The sequence below is a fragment of the Mesoplodon mirus genome, assembly GCF_964341445.2.
Source record: "Mesoplodon mirus genome assembly, chromosome: 11".
Lineage (NCBI taxonomy): Eukaryota > Metazoa > Chordata > Mammalia > Artiodactyla > Ziphiidae > Mesoplodon > Mesoplodon mirus.
In genome coordinates, this window is record NC_138987.1 from 73,186,287 (window position 1) to 73,207,693 (window position 21,407).

Here is a 21,407-nt window from a genome sequence, read left to right on the forward strand (position 1 = left end):
AGGATGTGGGTGATAGATCGGTCTAAAGTGAGCCTTATACAAAAGGTCCTTTGGGCTTCCTTCATCCCCACCTCAGACACCCATCCAAGTTTTCTCTCGACTTTTTCAAGGCTATTCTTGCATTGTACTTGGACTGCTGTCCTTAAGCATGGTTCTTCTTTATTCTTTATTCAAAATCCTCTGCCTATGTGTTCACTATCCTTCATCCTGATATATATATATATATATATATGTCTAAAGTTATTTATTTATTTATTTTTGGCTGCGTTGTGTCTTCGTTGCTGCGCGGGCTTTCTCTAGTTGCGGCGAGCGGGGACTACTTTTTGCGGTGCGCAGGCTTCTCATTGCGGTGGCTTCTCTTGTTGCGGAGCACGGGCTCTAGGCACGCGGGCTTCAGTAGTTGTGGCTCGTGGGCTCTAGAGCGCAGGCTCAGTAGTTGTGGCGCACGGGCTCAGTTGCTCTGCGGCATGTGGGGATCTTCCTGGACAAGGGATTGAGCCCATGTCCCCTGCATTGGCAGGCAGATTCTTAACCACTGCGCCACCAGGGAAGCCCCTCATCCTGATATGCTTGAAGGGATTTTAACAGATGCTGTCTGGAGATAGTGCCTTACCTGATACAGAAGGTTTCCGTCTTAGGGAGAATATTTTGGGAGTAGTATCCCGTCGGTGAGACAAGTATTTTGGGCCCTTCTATTCATACCTACCAGGATAGCTAGTCTTGAACTACGAGAAGGTTGACAAACTTTTTCTGTAATGGGCCAGATAGCAAATATTTTAGCTTTTAATTTAGACAGACAATCTGTTGCAACTACTCAACTCTGCCATTGTAGTGTGAAAGAAGCCTTAGACAATATGTAAACAGATAGGTGTGATTTGTTAAAATAAAACTTTCTTTACAGAAACAGGTGTTATGCCAGATTTGGCTCATGGACCATAAAACTATAGCATGGGTGTTCCTTATTATTGTTCATTATTCTTGAGCCCTGCAATAAAGATCAAAGCTTGTAATCTGGGAATGCGAAATGTTGGCATCTTACAATGAGGCGATTGATGTGCACTTGCTGGGGTAAGAGTCCTAAAGCCGCGGCCACTCCTTGGCGGAATATCCGAAGCAAGGTTATGTTCAGCCTATTTACATCCATTTGCAGTGTCTGGAAAATAAAAAATTCAAATTATAGTAAATCTTTGATTTTGGACATTCAGTTCCTGACGGATGACTGACCACAACAATTCCTGTGACTTCGAAAAATTCACACTCATGGTGATTTATTGCATTTTTAATGGAGATAAAAAAATTATAGGGACATTTTATGTGAAATTTTAAATGGTCTTACTTAAGAAGATGGTATATTGTACAACAATGCAATTTGTCTAGTTATAATCAAGAATCATATGAATGATCAATTCATAAAGAATTTCACTGAAATGTGTGTTGGTTTATTTTGGTTTATGTCCAGATGACAGAATGTAATATGCAGCCAAGTATATTTCAGTAATCCAAGCCAGAGGACATCTTTAATTTGTGTTCACACACAGTCACAGAGAGGAAGATGCTGTGTAAGTTCCATAACACCAGACTTGGCAGTTTCTCTATATAGTGATTTTGCTGCCAGTGCAAGGCAAAAGAATGAGCTGCAATAATGCATCTTCCAACTCTGGTAAAGAAGTCAATGGAACTGATGATTAAATCTAAGGTAAACAATTCTTATTCCATTGCTTGGGCAAACACTCTTAATCTTCAGGTTGTTTTGGAAAAGGACAAGTAAATATTTTAAAATTCCTAAAATATAAATCAAGTTATGCAATTAACACTACATCCTTAATTTAAGCCATGGGTGCTATTATTACATTTACAACATAAACTAGTTAACTATGTATTTTCAAAAATACACCATAATCACTTGAAATAGATACTTTACAAGGTGGGGAAACCAAACCTTTATATGCATTTCTTATTTTATAATGCTTAATTCGCTAACTTGACCATAGTAGGTTATCAGTAACTGTTGGATGTCTGCAATATCATTTTTTTCTATAAAGTGAGGCACACTTCTATGTACACACTTCTATGATAAAGAGATTGGCTTACAAGTATAATCTACTATAGTGTAAGAACTCTCAGAGGACCTTCTCCCAGTATGCTGTAGAAGAAGAATAATACTGTTCCAATAATTTATAGTTTTGTTAAGAAATAATAAATCCTCTATACATAAAGTTGGTACAAAATAAGTGATTGGAAACTGGACCAAATACTTATTGCTACAGGAATCAGAGGGAGTTGGGGAGGTCAAAAGAGGTGTAATGGTTCCCAGTCAAAATGGCAGACCCAGCTAAAGCTCTAGACTGCTATTCTACCTTAGGATCTTTTAATACTTGCATAGGGGCAGGGGCCATAGAGCTTGGTCATGTTAGGCAGCTGGAACTGGACTCCTGGCAAAAAATTGAGATCCACAAAAGGGAAGAGCTATTGAAAATTCTACCCAACACCCCAACTATAAGGTACAACTTGCTCCTGGGAGGGCAAAAGGAGAATTAACGCTGGGAGTAGGTAGAAAAGTTACATTAACACCATCAGTAATAATTTTTTTATTAAATAAAAGTCATCTAATGGTTCACAGTTGTTTGCTATATTATCCTCTGTACTTTTCTATAGTCTAAAAATGTTTCCATTATGTAAAAACACATTTTAATGCAGAAGGTAAGACTTGAGCTCAATCCTGAAGGATGAGTAGGATATGGAAATGCAGTAATGAGAAAAACATTATACTTTTAAGCATGATTTATGTTTTATGGAAACATGCTTTATGGAAAATCCAAGAGATTAGAAAAACTAAATCCACCTGGTGGCTCTGAGAAACAGAGGTTTCCTTGCAACAGCTTACTTTCAGCTCTGTAAGCCTGTGGAAATTGCCAAGAGATTGGAGTTTCTTTGCAGAGATGGGTTCCTTGGTTCCTGCAAACACTGATGAGGAACCATTGACTTCTGGCTCACCAGCAGTGTTTGTCAGGCAGGGTGAGCAGGCAGGCACAGCCCTTGATTCCCACGGGCAGGATTTGGAGCCAATGGTCTACGCTGGGAACTGAGAGTCGAGGGGGTTGTGCACACACTTGAGAATTCAGTTCCCAGGGCCATGATTAACGAAGCTTGTAACTGTGGAAACAGTATTAAAGTCTAACTTCCTTAGGTCGAAATGGTGTATGGAAGTGAAATGGGAACGCAAGATTTAAAATCACTCAAAATGGCAACTTTCCAAGAAGGTAAAACTGTGCATTTAAAACAGAAATTTTGACTCCCTAACTAAAATGAAGAAGTGAGTTGAAATAATTAGTTTAAAACTGCCATCTTCTGGTTCATTGCATCAAACATTTGAATAATTTGCCTCAGTTCTCTGCTTGCCTGTGAAAAGCTGGATTGATTCCAGAGTACATACATGTATTTCTGACTATTCACCATAAAATAGTGATGTTAAAATACAGTACAAACAAAAAAAATACGTATTTGAGGGCCTAATACATGCCAGACACTATGTATGATCACAATTTGAGAAAAAGAAAGGATCTTAGACAAAATGAGAATTTTATTTCCGAGAAAATAAAATAAATATGACTTCCTATAATAAGAGGATATATGTTACCACCTTCCTCCTGGATAGATGCTAGAAATACATAGCTTCTTCTCATCCTATTAGTTGAGATCATAACAGCTATGATAGAATATAAATTTCCATGGCAATGACAGTGTCACAACTTCAAAATTACCATATAACAGTACAAGATATACTTTAGTCTTATTCTAAACCCATTTGGTCATTTCTATTATTTAACATACAAATGACTGAAAATTTTAACTTTAAAAGGGATTATAATGCTCTTTCCAAAGGTAAATGCTAAGCCACTTCACAGTAATGAATAATGCAAATAGAATTACTATCCAAAAACAGTTGAGTATTTGTATTGATATTACAAATATATAAACACACAGAAAAAATTAAACATAATGAAAATTCAAAGATTTCAGACTCCATCTGTATTTAAATTATTGGACCTCTGCCTTGTAAAGAGATTCCTGAGTCAGTTCCTTTTATCTGGGGCCCATGTCCCCTCACCCACTTCTGCTTCATCCCACAAAGGAAATACCACTGTGTAATATGACTTTCTTTCTTTGGTCACCAAACAGTCCACTAAAGTAGTTGAAGCCTATGAGCCTTAGATATAAATCAGTTTGAGGAAACTGATTAAAATGTAGTACTCGAATTTAGGCACCAGCATTATGTTTAAACTTTAAGTATGTGATTGGCTTTTAGCTATTTATATTTAAAGGATGGTTGAATTATTTTTGCCTGAGAGGGGGTCAGGTTTCAAATGTTAGTTACCTCTTGATGCTATAAGGTAGCCTGGTCTGTCATCTGATCACCCCCAGTAAGAGTCAAGATCACACCCAGTGGCCCCATTAGGGAGAGGAAGGCCAAAAATATGTCCTCAAAGCCCCTCAAAGAAGTCCAGTCTCAGTTCCCAACAGCAACAATCAAACCCAGCTTCCTTCAGGACCAAGCCAGTCAGGAGGAATCCACTCATCTCCTTCTAACTTTAACGTGTGCTCATTGCTACTCGGGATCTCTAACTTCATTCTTGGCAAGGGGTCTCCCCTTTATGGCCAGCAGTTGGATTGTCAAGTGATTCCCAGGACTAAAGCAAAAATTTCTCTGTCTCTGAACAAAGAAGAAAGCCCTGACCTATTGGAGGCATCTTACACCATCACCCAATCCCTTCTTATAACTCTCTGTGCTGTCCTCTACTATTACTTACGTACTAATGATTTTTATTTCCATATTTCATGTTCCCACCTTTCTCAGAGTCCTACATCTGCTTCCCTCCACCTGAATGTTCCACTTATGCCTCAAACTCGGTATTACCCAAACTGAACTTATCTTTTTCCCTCTGCTCATCTACAATCAAATTTACTTCTAATTCTATATTTCATATAATGTGAAGTACCATATTTTGAAATCATGTTGACTCACTCTTTTACCTTATCTTTCACCCTACCATCATAACATCCAATTAATTATCAAGTTCTGTCTATTCTACCCTCTAAAAATCTCTTGAATGTTGAATCCATCTTCTCTTCATCTGTATTTCCACCGTCTTCGTTCAGGCCACTATCATGGCTATCTGGACTATTTCAATAGAATCTTCATGGGTTGCCAATCTTCTATGGTCTCTAATTCATTCCTCATATGAACCTGTGCAACATTCTGGCTCAATCAAGTCACTAATCTGCTTAAAATACTTGGAGGAAATCTCATTTTTTAATGAAAAGTCCTAACTCCTTGGTTCACTGCCATTGTCCTGTCCTTCCAGTCTTACCTCCCAACCCCATCCACCATGTACGTTATACTCCAGCTGTACCTAAGGTGTCTTAAACATGCCATATCCTTTTTGTATTGGGTCAGTGCATATGAGGATCACTGGCTAGCCTTCTTCCTTCTCTTTGGAGACTCAGCTCAAACACCATTCTGTCAGATTTCCATGACCTCTCCTTGCCCTTCCTTTGCTTGCAGCTTTCAGTTCTATGTTGGACTTTACTTATTTTTTGTTTAAATTTTTATAATGAAAAATTCATAATTATTTCAAAAAATATAAAGTACAGAAAGATACATAGTAAAAAAATGAAAGCATGCTTGTCTTCTCCTAACCTTTTATTCTAATCCTCAGAAACAACAAACAATAACAAACAATACTATTTCTTGTGTATTCTTCCAAATATTTTTGATACATATAGAATGTAAAATAATATGCATTTATTATACATGTTTATTATTATTAAATAGAAATAGGATTAAACTACACATGTTGTTCCATAAGTTGCTTTTTTCACTTATTATATAAGTGAAATATATTAATATATTTAATATATTAAATATATCTGAGATACATTTCTGTATTCATAAAATATACTATTATTGAATATCATGTTTTGAGTCTCATCTAATAATTTCTTACTTTTAATAGTTTAGCTTATCCCATTGACTTTTATTATTTTAACAGATCTAAAATGTGTTTTGTTATTTTATGTTATGCTATCTTTTAAAATTTGTTTTTATACCTCCTTAGTTTTCTGTCTTTTGCTAAGTGGTCTGGTGTTTTTTTGGTTGTTCTATATATTTTTTTTCTTCCTGTGCCTATAATCATAATGTTAAATATTGCATGATAATATATTTATATCTTTATTTCTTGATATATAAACTTCAGAAAGTATTTATTAACTGCTGTTATGAAAAGTGAGAAAATGTACATCTCTTCCCACCAATTCTCATGATCATTTTCCAGTTTTTATAATTATATTATTATTATTGTCTTATTATATTTTATGGTGTTTATATTATATTCTTTATAACAGAGACTACTCACCAAACCGATTGTCTCCTCCTGGAACCTTAGCTCATTTATATCTTGGTGGAGCCAAATAATAGTGCTCACCAATTAGTGTAAATGAAAGTAAAGTAATATTTTCAGTCTGAGGTAGTCTTCTCTACTCTCTTCTCTCTTCCCTCTGTCTGCAAGCTGGATGGTTCCAGGATGACCCTAAGACTGTACTAAAATGGTGGCCCCATACAAAGGAAGACGCCTGGGACCCGAATCACTGCATGAAGCAGAGGCCCTGCCCAACACTACTCATTAAACAGTAACATGAGTTAAAAATAAACTCCTATTGCATTAAGTCACTAAAATATTAGGATCATGTTAGCATTATTTACACTGATGAATATATTCTGTAATTATAATTTTTAAAGTTCTATAGAATTATTACATATTCAAATAGTCATGATCATGATCAGCTCTTTTTTAGAAGGGTGTACCATTCCTGAATTCTTTATTTTGATGTATCTCTTATTTAGCTGGATGCCGTTATCAAAAAGCTTCTTTCAAGCAGGGTTCATGAGTGCTATGTTTCCTGAGGCATTTGAGAATGTATCTATGGTGCCTTTAACAATAAATGACAATAAATGACAACTTGGCTGAATATTAAATTCTTGATTCAATCTTTGTTTTTACTTTTTGCCTTTGAACTCTGCTGCTATTATTCCAATGCCTTCTGGCTTTGAAAATTGCTACAAAGAATACCCCGGCCTGAGGCTAGCTTGTCTTTGGGATAACTTGCTTTTTCTGCCTGCAGTCTCACAAGAGTCTTTAAAGTTAAAAAACTTCACCAGGATATTTCCTTGGTTTGACAGTTTCTGCAATATAGTATGCTCTTGAAGTCTACATATACCAGATTCCTTATTTCAGAAATATTTTTTCCTATTATATATTTGAATGACTTTTCTCCTAAATATTTTTTGGTTCATCTTTAAGGACACATTATGCAATTTTATATTCTTTCTCTTTAGTCACTTTATGTACTTATTGTCTTATTTTCTCAGGTCTGCTCTATGTCCTTGTATGTTTTCAGCAGACTCTGATCTAATTCTTTTGTTTCTAATGTGATTTTGATTCTATAATGTGTGTTTTATTATTATCTTCATTTATCTTCTGAGTTGTGCCAGTGTACTCTTTGTGATGCCTTCTTTTAACTGTTTCAGACAGGAAGTGACACAAGACTTTCATTTATAGTTTCTTGATCTCCTCTATCCATTTTAAAATCTATTTTTTCCAAAGAGTTCATCTCCTTTTCTCTTTTAACATCCTCCAATAACTTTCTATTACATTTAGAGTTAAATTCAATTACATGGCTTACAGGGCCTTATTTTATCTGGCTCCTGTTCCTTCTGAATTTCATCTCATATCTCTCTCTCAAGCCACTCCACCCTTTTTCCAGTTCCTCAGACAAGCTGTGCTCATTTCCACCTCATGGCCTTGGAATCTGCCTGCCCGCTGGAGAGATGTTCAACATCACTGTATGGTGGGTCCTTCTGATCTTTCAGCTCTCAGTTTAAATGTCATCTCCTCAGAGAGGCCTTCCCAGCCTGGCCATTCCCTCTCACATCACCCTGCTTTATTGTCCTCATATCATTTATCACTATCTGACAGTTTCTTATTTATTTTTTTTGTTTATTGTATATCTCCCTTTACTAAAATGTGAGCTCCATTGGTGTGGGAACTTGCCATTCTGGTTCTCTGTTATATCTACAGGACCTGGAACAATGCCTGGCATTTGGTAGGTATTTAATAAATCTTTGTGAAATGAAGGAATACATAAATCATCATACTCAACATTGTGTAGTTACTACATTTGACCTGTGAATGACATGTGTTTGAACGGCATGGGTCCATTTATACACAGATTTATTACACTAAATATGTACTACAGCACTACCCAGTGCAAGGATTGGTTGAATACAAGGATGCAGAACCTCAGATATGGAGGGCCGACTGTAAAGTTATACTCGGATTTATGACTGCACGTGGGGTCAGCTCACCTAAACCCCACATTGTCTGAGGGTCAAAAACTCTAATTGGAAGAGTCTGAGTTCTATGATAGTGGTAGAAAGGGTTACAAAACCAGGGTTATAAGCTCTTGAGGAGATTAATACTTGGTTAAGTAGTTCACTTGAAATGCCTAATCACTCAAAAATCATGAGTAGATTTAACACAATTTGTATTTGGCTTGTTACTAATATGCCTCTGATACTTTGACTACTACACAGTTCAGGAGGGAAAAAACAGTTTATTTCATCGAATCAATTCTTTGAAACTTGTTTCTAATAGGCAAAATCAATATAAGTTTTCTGAGTTGTGTGCTATATTGGTTGTAAATGGCACTCAAACTTAATCAGTGTAAGTGTCTATTTCTTGTGACTAATTTGAGAGTTTTAAAATTTATCTTTCTAATTATAAAAATTAAATATGCTCATGACAGAAGATTTAAAAACTACAAAGAATTAGGAAAAAGAAATAAATATTATGCATAATGGTTTATTCCATCATCCTGAAATAAAGCTTGTGGTGCTTTTAGTGTTAGTTTCTTTCTGATATGTAGGTAATATAATGTAGAATGCATATATATATATTATATATACCTATATATATCTAATACATAGTCATAAAAATATTTATCCATTTTAATGTGATGCTATAACTATCACATTTTTATGGCTTTTCTCTTTCCATGATGTTAGGAGGAAACACTTATTCCCCAACGCTGATGTTTTATTCTGTGCGGTGGCAGCTCAAATACAGTAATTTTCCTGGTGCCTTCCCTCCTCTGTCTCCTCAGGAGAGGCAAGTGACTTGTATAATTGGTGCATTTGGAATGAGATACTGGGGCATGTGTAGCTCTGTGCTTTCCTTTTGGGGTCCTCTTGCCTGTAAAGACACTAAAACCTAGTATTCTTATTGCAAGTAGTAAAGTAAGTTGCAAAGGCTCTGTCCCTTCAGGTGAGGCCACAGTTGGCCAGTACTCCTGTGACTGGTGGGTAAATTTGCCTAAGAAGAAGAGGCCGCCATAGAAGTATACTGTCATGCTCCTAAGTCACATCTCCAGCAGCTCTATCAGCAACAAAGTTATATTTCTTATCTCCCCAGGTCTGGTCTGCTTTCTCTTTCTCAGTCAGTAGAAGAGGGATGCTATTTCTTATCCCCCTCAAATACCAACTCATGGTACCAGAAAGTTAGACGTTACATTGCACTCTGTTGCCCATACCCCTAAAAGGCAAAAAGGCTCTAAAACTTTTCTTGTTAGTTGACCTTGATTTCAGCATGGATATTTACAGTGGCAGCAGGGTTAGAGGAAAATCAGGTGTATGGTGCCGTGGAGTCAGGAGCAGAGTTTGTAAAAGAAGTTTGTCAACACTGCGAGATGCTGCTGAAGGTTAAGAAAAATGCAGACCAAGAAAAGGCTCTTGGATTTGTTGATGAGGACTACTTGGTGGCCTTCAAGTAGTGATTCTCAAAATGTGGTCCACAATCCACTGGAAGGCCAAGTGAGTCTTTGTTGGAACTTATTTGAAAGTGTGGGACCATTGTGTGGATATACGGGTGCCTAGGGTACAATTCCACAGACTTTCATTTGTCCCACAGGGTCATTTAATGGGTTTTTTAGGGTTAGTACAATTTGATACTCATAAAATAAAATTAGTGTGTCATTAGTGTATATTGAGACTTTGATGGGGTTAAGATGTGATTGTATACTGAAAAAACAGGCAGAACACCACGACCAATTTTTGCTGAGGACAAAGGAGAAAGATAAGATGGTAAATAGATAGAAAAATCTTTTTCCCTCAGGTGGGAGGTACTCTGAGCTTTATACTATAGCAATAGTACTTCAGGTGACTTAATCTTTCTTTTTAAGATCCTTACACTGTGATGAGCTACCCCTTTTAACACATGAAATGCTGACACTAGTTTTGGTCAGAGTAACATTTTGAGACGTTTTGAAAACAATTGCAATGCCAACTTCATGAATTTCTCATATCCTTGGCTCTGTTGTATTTATGGCCTGCTAAAGCAATCGATCAGCTTATCAGTTAAAACAATTTATAAAGGAGCTAAATGCATATTGGTAGTAAGTGAGAAAAGGTATCTAAATTTCTCATTTAGAAAGGAAAGACTTAGTGGACAAGGGAGATATTCAGAAGGTTCTTGAATTATGATCTCACACATTTAAAAGCTTTTGCCTACTCTGTTTTCTAATAGCTAGAGAGAATGTACATGACTTTTTTTTTTTTTTTTTTGTGGTACGCGGGCCTCTCACTGTTGTGGCCTCTCCCACTGTGGAGCACAGGCTCCGGACGCGCAGGCTCAGCGGCCATGGCTCACGGGCCCAGCCGCTCCGCGGCATGTGGGATCTTCCCGGACCGGGGCACGAGCCCGTGTCCCCTGTATCGGCAGGTGGACTCTCAACCACTGCGCCACCAGGGAAGCCCGAGAATGTACATGACTTTAAATAACTGTTTGTGTGTTTGGAAGTTGCAGGTAGGTGAGCAAATGCCAAATAAGGAAACATTGACACACTATAATATAATAGTTAAGAGCATGGGTTAGTAAGACAGACTTGGATTTATCCTGGGCTGAGTGGCCTTGGTCAAATTACTAACTCTCCCTGGGCCTCAGTTTCTTTGTCTGTCAAATAGAGATGATAACTGCATCCCTTTCACAGGGATTTTGAGGATCACATAAGTTATCAGACACAAAACAGCTAAAACTGACAGATAAAAAGTGTTCCATAAACTTTGCTTAAAGATATGGATTTATCCTTCATCAATGTTAAAAACAACTAAATGATCTGCTTCTTTGGATATGCAGTAAAAGGGGACATTGAGTTGCAACTTTGTTGATTAAATGAAGGTCTTATACTTATTTCCTGGAACAGTAATAATATTAATACACAAAGAAGTGGCCTGATTGGACTTCCGGTGCTTACATTTACTGATTTAACAATCAAGGAGTTTTAGCCAAAAGTCGATTAGGAAATCTAGGTCAGAGGAAAAAGCAATGGTCAAAACAATTTGATTTTCCTAAAGTGATATAATTTTTGGAAGAATATATACCTGAGGTTTAAGGTTAAAATAGCACACTTTAAGGAGGGTTCTTTGATTCCAGAATCTCTACCTCCATTTACTCCCTACTCCATCCACCCTTTCTAACCATGGCTCTGTGAGCCATCAGATCAGATCCCAAATTGTACAGAAGACTCCTTATAGCTACTGAATCAAATTCATATTCATCATCCTTTTCTTTTTTTCTCTCTACTACTACAAATTAAATATTAATATTGAAACAGTCAAATTTAGTGACTTAGATGAGAAGCCCTATCCTACTCATTTGAAAAGCTTTTTATAAGCTATTTATTTCTTAATTTCATTAATCTCTCTTTTCTATTTTAATAGTACCTCTTAATTAGTGTTCCCTTTCACATCCTCTAATAGCATTCTTGTAAGAAAATCTTTTCTTTTGCCTTTAAAGACTCCTATACTTTAGCAATTAAGTTAAGAACTTCTTTACATTGTTCTGAAAACTTTAAATTCTATATAATTTGGAGTAAACCCCCATCCTTATAATTAGCTATTTTAAAAAATCATGAAATGGTTAAGGTCTTGACTTTTCCAAGTACAAATTCAATGGAGGAGATAAGGCTTCCAAAAATTAGAAAATAACACTTTATGTATTTTTATGATACTATCATTCCTATACTTTGTGATTTTGTGTCCATTTACCCTTATAAAAATATTTTAATAAAAATATTTAATAAAATAAATATTTTAAAAAACATATCTATGGATGAAATAGAGGAAAACAGAGGTATAATATAAAGTTCTTTGGAGACAGGAGAAAATCATGATTTATCCACAAATAGATATTATCCTGAGTACAGTAAACAAATATAATAGCAGGTTACTGGCTTTTAACAGAATTTTCAAGTCTCATTATTATATGTTCAAGTCAACAGAAATTTCCACATTCATCTCCCCTGATTATGTACTGAATATTATTTCTTCTCCATTATTCTTATTCCTGTGTTCTCTTTTAGTCTCCTCTAAATTGTTACTCTCCCCTTCCTTCAGCATCTCTCATGCTGGGGCAGACCCAGTAACCAAAAGCTTGAGTGGAAAATGGCTGGAATCGAGATCAGGCAGAAACTCTCTGGACAAAAGCCCAAAGCTCAGGCAAATGTTGCCTGCAAAACAAGGTTAGACAAATTCAGGTTTCTACAATTAACCCTGTCAGGATGACAAAATTCTAATCACCACAGCTGTGACCACTCCATTCATGCAGCTTTTCTGAAAGGACGGAGGAGACATTTGACTATCGTATCCAGTAAGAATTGAGACCAAACTGACTTCTAAGTGGCATTTAGGGATGCTTGGAAATAGACGTCCCAGGGCAAAATAATAATCCTTCAGCTCTTCAAGCACTTTGCTTCATAGTCAGAAAGTGATACTGTCCCAAGCCACCAAGTATATAAATACTACTTTAAAAAAATGAAGAAATTATCAATCGTTACAGGCTACTGGGTACTTTATTCCAGATGTGGGTAAAGTAGGGAGATGGCTCACTTTTATTTTCATGGGCTTGTATTCAATCAACAGGAATATATTCTTTCGGGAATTTCAACTTTTTCACATGCAAAATCTTGGACTGTGAAGTGGCAGGGAGACCACACAGGCTCTCAGACATCAGTCTGATCAAAAGGGTGGTTTGGAGTCTAACATCCCTGGAAGGACGTTATAAATTTACTTTCATTTCCATTCCCTTCATGAAGTAGTTTATGTTTCACTTCAATGACTGTAATAGGATTCTGTTTTTCACTCTGCTGGTGAACCACCCAATTCCCTAAGAAACATGGTAAAATAAAATGAGGTTTATTGGCATGTGTTTGGGGATGCAAATAAAAACTCTATGATTTAGTGTCCTTTCAAGTTTTATTCTCGGTAATCTTGATTTTTCTGTCACGGTGGGAATTAACCATTTTCTGCATAACTAAAAATGAATAGAGAGAACGTGGAATAAGTTTTAGTCAATGTTCTTGTGGTTTTTTCATCTGCAGAATGAGATGGCAAAATAATAAGTGTATAATTTTCCACAATGTGTTATTTTTGTGATTAGCACTCTGAGAACCATCTCATTTCTGGAAAATAAAGATTCTGAGTGAGGTTGTCTGCAGCATAACTTTAATACACAGCATGACTGTGCCAACTTCATCCTGTTATTACTTCTCGATCTTCCCAGTAATACTCTTTTTTTTTTCCTTTCAGCATAATTGGGGTCATGGTATTTATTAGGATTGCTATATCTCTGAGCTAATTATTAAATTGTTAAACAAAAGTACATGGATTGATCAGAAAAACAAAGGAGACTATATGAATCTTATTCCTCCTTGTTACAGCTAAATATAGAAATGGCTAATATCATATAACACAATCTAGCATCAATTATCAACTGAATAATTCACACCAGCAATCTAAAAAATAAATTTAAGACTGTGGAAGCTGTAGGGAAAGATATTTTGGTGTACAAAATTAAGAAGCCACATCTTCTTTAAGCCTTTAATTTCTATTAAATGACAGATTTAAACAGGTTAGTCCTTTTCATATTAAAAAGACATTAAAAGAAAATCACTAAAACTTTTATTTCTCTTTAATCTAAAATCTTGCTGCTAAACCTTAAACCCCTCTTCGAAATTATTGCCAAGCCATCATTTGGCATTATTATCTCCTCATGTTTCACACTAGAGACATAAAACAAACAAACAAACAAACAAAAACCTGACAGCGCTATATTTTGTGGCAAATAGAGATTGACTTCTTGAATCAAATGATACATTTGGGGCATCTTGATTGTTTTCTGCAACATTGAATCAGGCAGGAAGTTAATCCAATTTTATGATTAAGATGGATGGAAACACCAGATGCACTTTTTTTTTTTTTTTTTTTTTTTGCGGTACGCGGGCCTCTCACTGTTGTGACCTCTCCCGTTGTGGAGCACAGGCTCCGGACGCACACGGGCCCAGCCGCTCCGTGGCATGTGGGATCTTCCCAGACCGGGGCACGAGCCCGTGTCCCCTGCATCGTAGGCGGACTCTCAACTACTGCGCCACCAGGGAAGCCCCTAAATTCTTATTTTTAATGCTTGTACACCCAGAACTTCATACAATGCCTAAAACACAGTGGGAACTCAATACATATTTTTTGAAATAAACTTAAGTGAACTAAATAGTACTTTGTGAGGCTTTTCATCTGAGGATAGCACTTTCTGTACAGATTAACTAATGAATTCACACATAATTTTTAATGAGAGCCCTAATTCTTATGAGGACAGCCAAGCTTTAATAATAAGGGTCTTGGTTTACCAGTAGAAAACAACAAAGCTGAGGTCCCCGGTTGGGAATTAGACGGGGGATGTCTCCTGTCCCGCACTTTCATTCATTGGTCCCCCACATACGATTACAATGGAAGATACTGACTAGTCTTTTAGTGAAGTCTACGTGCAAAGGCAGGGTCCCCAAGTTGCAGTATGATAGAAAGTTTGGATTTAGTGACTAAGCCCACTGTTAGCTCCCCTTTCCTTTTCTAGTTATCTTAAATACAAGGGAGCTTTTTCCTAGTGTCAGTGTAGGGACTACACCAAGCAAAGCCAAGGAAATAGCTGCTCCACTCAATAGCTTTTATGAAAATTTTCGGTTCTGTCCAAGTGAAGTTATTTGTAATTAATTCTATTCTCTTTAGGATGGATACAAAATTTTTTATAAGAAACTTCTTGTTATGGTGGTAAGGTCTTTACTGTTCAGAGATATTGAATAATTGCATAGCATTTAATTTTAATTTCAAACTTTGAGGCTAAAGCTGTTTCCCTGGATATCACAAAGATTCTCTGCTGACTCATACGCGTGCAGGAACAGATACAGACAGAAATCTCAATATTCACCCTCTTAACCTAGCACCGTTAATGTCATGAAAGATTCTCTTACCTGTTTGGAAATTGACTGGATGTTGTGGTAAGTTCGACTTCCATTTGCTCTCCTTTTGTTATTTCCTCACCTTAGCAAGCTGGACTAATCGTAAAGCTTTCTAAGCTCATGTGCTGAGATGAAGCCTCATTTAGTCACCTGGAGGTAACTGCCTGGTACTATTTCTAGAGACATTGCTGATCCCAGGCCTACTGTAGCAGCCTGTGCAGTCCCAAGAGGTACCCCAGGTGCTTGCTGTTTCAACAGTTTATAAGAATTGAAATGCATGATTTTTTTTTTCATGGCCATTAACAGAACTATAATATGAGTACTCTATGGGCTATCGACAAGGTGAGTTGCATGAAGAGTTTTTTTTTCTTTAAAAAAATATATGTTCATAAGACATTTTCATGATAAAGTTCTTCTAAAAGTTTCACTATTTCCTCCAAAATTTCCTACTCTGTGCTAAGGACTTTACAGATATCTCATTTCAACTCTCATCAGGACTTAGAGAGCAGGCATTATCATTAATCTATTAATTGATAGGGAGATTAAAGTGATTTAGGCAAAACCCAAGTAATGAATGTGGTGTTCAAATACAGCTTGGTCTGATTCCATAATTGATAATTTTGTCTACATTACACCATATGCACACCATTATGCTTTAACACAGAGGGATTTCAGATAAATGATTATTGTAATTATTATTAGTGAAATATTTGGTTTAAAAAATAGGAGGGAATGAAGATAATTTCAAGATATGATCTCCATCTTTAAGGAGCTATCAGTCTGTTAGAAAAAACGTAGTTGAAACAGTATAGGGATTCCATAAACTATGGCCACCAAGATATATGGCATAACACTAGCAAGGTTGGAATAAAAGTTAATCATTTATACATTATGGGAGGCATGGGAAATTTATTTTTTAAGGCAATAGGGTACTGTCAAGAGTCTTAAAAATGTTCATGATCTTTGATCCAGTAATTCCCCACCTGAATATTTATCTTAAGGAAATGACTTCAATGAATAAAAAAATAAATAGACAAAGATTTTCTTTGCAGTATTATAGTAAAAAATCAGAAGCAACTTAAATGAACATTGGTGCAAGCAGATAAATATATTATGGTACATCAATGGCAGGTAATTATTGTATAATTCTCTCTCTCTTTCCTGCATCATTAGCTCACCCTCTCTATCATGTCTTTCTAATTTGCTTTCAAATGTGCTACAATATTTCTTATATTAAAACAAAAGTCAAACTGAAAGATCTCCTTGTCCAGCTATCACTGCTTTTCATTATTCTCCTTTCAAACAAAGGTCTAAAAAGAGTTGTCTGTATTCACGTCTTCCAGTTCCTCTATTCCACCTCCCTTCTCCCTATATTGGCTCCTGCTATATTAAACCAGTATTGCTGAATCCAGTGGTCAATTCTCAATCTCCATCTTGCTTGACCTATGAGCAGCCTTCAACACAGATAATTTGTTCTTCTTCCCTGATGTTCTTTCCTCACCTGGCTTCCAGGATGCTACACCTTCATAGTCCTGACCTCTCTATACTGGAGGGCTCAGTCCTTAATTCTTCATGTCTTCTTTTTCTTCTAAACCACAGTAAAATTAACCAGGACCTCGCCCTCAGAACTCAAGTCTTGTATACCCAGTTGCATACCTGACATATCCACTTAGATGGTTAACTTGATCTCGTTGACACTGAGCTCTTGATTCCTACCCTACCCACCTCCACCCCAAATCTGTTCCTCCTTCAATTTTCTTCCTCTTCACAACTGGCAACTTCAATCTTACTTGTTAAGAAAAACAGGTGTTATTTTTGTCTCCTTTCTTTCTCTCGTGCCCTACAATTGGTAAATCCAATTGAACAATATTCAGAAGACCACTTCTCACCACCTCCACCATTACCACCCTAACTCCTATCATCTCTCACTAGGGCTATGGCAATAGCCTCCTAACCAGTCTCCTTGTTTCCATTCTGACTTCTAGAGTTGATTTTCTGTGCAAAGCCAAAGTAATTTTAAACCATAAATTAGATCACATCAGGATCTTTCTAAACCACTCCAGACTGAAGACTCTTTTCCAGCAGAAAAGATCTTCTACATCTAAAGATATAAAGGAAATACAACGAGATGGGTAGGAAAGGTAGAGATGCGATATGGACCAATACCCCCAGGGAAGTGACCCACAAAAGGAAGAAAAATCACAATTTCAGAGGCTCTCCTAAAGGATCGAGGGGTCCAAGCCCCACATCAGGCTCTCTAGCTTGGGATTCTTGCACTGGGAAGACAAACCCCAAAATACTTGGATTTGAACACCGATGGGGCTTGCTTTCAAGACAGCTAGAGGGCTGTAGGAAACAGAGACACCATTCTTACAGGGCACACACAAAATCTCACACACTCTGAGACCCAGGACAGAAGCAGTAATTTGAAAGAAGCCTGGGTCAGACCTACTTGCTAATCTTGGAGAGCCTCCTGGAGAGGTGGGAAGCAACAGGGACTCACTCTGCAGGATAGATGCTGGTGGAAGCCATTTTGGGGAGCTCATTCCACCACAAGGACACATGCTGGCAAGCACCATTTTGGAATCCTCCCTATAGTTTATTATAGGGAGGGGTCCTGGCCCCACCCACCAGCTGGTTGGCACCAGTTCTGGCAGCCCCCAGGCCAAGGAGCTGGCCACATAGGAACACAGCCACACCCACCACCAGGCCAGTTGCCTTGGGTCCCTTTGAGTCCCCCAGTTGTCCCAGGACCCCACCTTGTCCACCAGAGGGCCCAGGACTGGCTCCAACCACCAGCAGGTCAACACTAGCTCCAGGACCTCCACAGCTCTGCAGCCAGCTACACTGGGACCCAGCTGACCCATCAGCTGGCTGACACCAGCCCCAGTACCTCCCCCAGGCCCTGTCCCTGCCCACCAGCAGGCCAATACCAACTTCAAGATCCAGGCCCATGGCCAGCTGCTCTGTGACCAACACCACCCACCAGTGACCAGCAGCCTCTGCACAAGGCAGGGCCTGGCAACCAATCAGGCTGGGAGCCAGCATCAACTACCAGTGTGCCCATAGTAGTTGCCCTGCCACAGCAGAAGGGCCCATGCAGACAACATAGGAGGCACCCCGAGAACATATAGTTCTGATGACCACAATGGATTGCACTGCTGGACCCCATAGGACATCTCCTACATAAAGCCACTCATCCAAGATCAGGAAATATAACTGCTTTACCTAATATATAGAAATAAACACAGAGAATTAGGCAAAATGAAGCAATAGAGGAATATGTTCCAAACGAAGGAACAAGATAAAACCCCAAAAGGAAAACTAAGTAAAGTGGAGATAAGCAATCGACCGGATAAAGAGTTCAAGGTAATGATCATAAAGATGTTCAATGAATTCAGGAGAAGAATGGATGAACGCAGTGAGAAGTTTAACAAAGAGTTAGAAAATATAAAGAAGAACTAAACAGAGCTGAAAAATACAGTAACTGAAATAAAAAATACACTAGAAGGAATTAACAGTAGATTAGATGATACAGAGGTACAAATCAGGAAATGAAGTCACTCAAGCTGTACAGAAAAAAGAAAAAAGTAAAAAAAAATGCGAACAGTTTAAGAGATCTGTGGGACAACATCAAGTATACTAACATTCACATTTTATAGGGGTCCCAGAAGGAGAAGAGAGAGATAAAGGGGCAGAGAACATATCTGAAGACAGTAGCTGAAAATTTCCCTTGCCTTGGAAAGGAAACCAACATCCAGGCCCAGGAAGCACTGAGAGTTCAAAACAAGATCAACCCAAAGAGGTCCACACCAAGACACATTGTAATTAACATGGCAAAAATTAAAGATAAAGAGAGAATCTTAAAAGCAGCAAGAGAAGAGCAACTAGTAATGTACAAGAGAACTCCCATAAGGCTATCAGCTGACTTTTCAGCAGAAACTCTGCAGCCCAGAACAGAGTGGCATGATATACTTAAAATGATGAAAGGAAAACATTTACAACAAAAAATACTATCTGCAAGGCTATTACTCAGATTTGAAGAAAACATAAAGACTTTTACCGACAAGCAAAAGCTAAAAATGTTCAGCACCATGAAACCAACTTTATAAGAAATGTTAAAGGGCCTTTTTTAAGAGGAAAAGAAAAGGCCACAACTAGAAATATGAAACTTATAAAGGGAAAAATCTCATTGCAAAAGGCAAATATATAGTAAATGTACTAGAACAACTACTTATAAAGCTAGTAGGAAGGTTAAAGGACAAAAGTAGTAAAATCATCTATATGTAAAATAAGTAGTTAAAAGATACACAAAACAAAAAGATGTAAAATATGTCAAAAACATTAAATGTGAAGCTGGGGGAGAGTAAAAAATGCAAGGTTGTTAAAATGCCTTCAAACTTAAGAGATCATCAACAAATAATCATATATAATTATAATTATTATGTTATATATAATTATATATAATATATAATTACATATAAACATCATGGTAACCACAAACCAAAATTTATAATGATAGACACACAAAAAAGAGCAAAGAATCCAAACATAATGCTAAAGATTGTAATCAATCATAAGGGAAAAGAGCAAAAGAAGAAGAAAAGAAAAAAAAGAACTACAAAAACAATCCAAAAACAATGAACAAAATGACAACATGTATATACCTATCAATAATTACTGTAAATGTAAATGGACTAAAGGCTCCAATCAAAAGACACAGATTTGATGAATGAATACAAAAACAAGACCCATCCGTATGCTGCCTATAAGAGACTCACTTCAGATCTAAAGACACACACAGACTAAAAGTTAGGGGATAGAAAAAGTTATTCCATGCAAATGGAAATGAAAATAAACCCAGGGTAGCAATATTTACACCAGACAAAATAGACTTTAAAACAAAGACTGTAACAAGAGACAAAGAAGGACATTACATAATGATAAAGGGATCAATCCAAGAAGATATAACAATTGTAAATATATATGTGTCCAACATAGGAGCACCTAAATACATAAAGTAAACATTAATAGACATAAAGAGACAGTAACACAATAATATTAGGGGACTTTAACACCCCACTTACATCAATGAACAAATCATCTAGACAGAAAATCAATAAGGAAATACTGTCCTTACATGACACATTATACCAGATTGACTTAGTAGATATATATAGAACATTCCATCCAAAAGTAGCAGAACACACATTCTTCTCAAGCACATATGGAACATTCTCCAGGATAGATCACATGCTAGGCCACAAAAAAAGTCTCAGTAAATTGAAGAAAACTGAAATCATATCAAGCATCTTTTCTGACCAAAATACAATGAGACTAGAAATCAATTGCAAAAAAAAAGTGCAAAAATGTGGAAGCTAAACAATATGCTACTAAACAACGAATCAATCACTGAAGAAATCAAAGAAGAAATTAAAAAATACCTGGAGACTAATGAAAACAAAAACACAATGATCCAAAATCTATGGATCACAAGCCTACCTCTGGAAACAAGAAAAGTCTCAAATAAGTGAAATAAAGACTAAAAAATCAATAGAAAAGATCAATGAAACTAAGAGCTAGTTCTTTGAAAAGATAAAGAAAATTGATAAACCTTTAGCCACACTCATCAAGAAAAAAAGAAAGAGGCCCAAATCAATAAAATCAGAAATGAGAAAGAAGTTACAACTGACACCACAGAAACACAAAGCATCATAAGAGATTACTATGAACAATTATATGCCAATAAAATTGACAACCTAGAAGAAATGGACAAAATCCTAGAAATATACAATCTCCCAAGACTGAACTAGGAAGAAATAGAAAATATGAACAGACCAATTACCAGTAATGAAACTGAATCAGTAATAATAATTTAAAAAAAACCTCCCAACAAACAAAAGTCCAGGACCAGATGGCATCACTGGTGAATTCTACCAGCATTTAAAGAAGAGTTAACACCTACCCTTCTCAATCTATTAAAAAAAAAATTCAGAAGAAGAAATGCTTCC

The 21,407-nt window shown here is 36.9% G+C and overlaps 1 protein-coding gene across 1 annotated transcript in view; it reads right to left on the reverse strand.

Annotated features, from left to right (window-relative positions):
- Positions 1–21,407, reverse strand: part of PTPRR (protein tyrosine phosphatase receptor type R) — a 281,762-nt gene that overhangs the window by 117,489 nt on the left and 142,866 nt on the right. Inside the window, exon 3 of the mRNA XM_082636126.1 lies at positions 1,040–1,153. Coding sequence (XP_082492252.1) covers positions 1,040–1,153 — 114 coding nt within the window. The remainder of the gene's footprint in view (positions 1–1,039; positions 1,154–21,407) is intronic.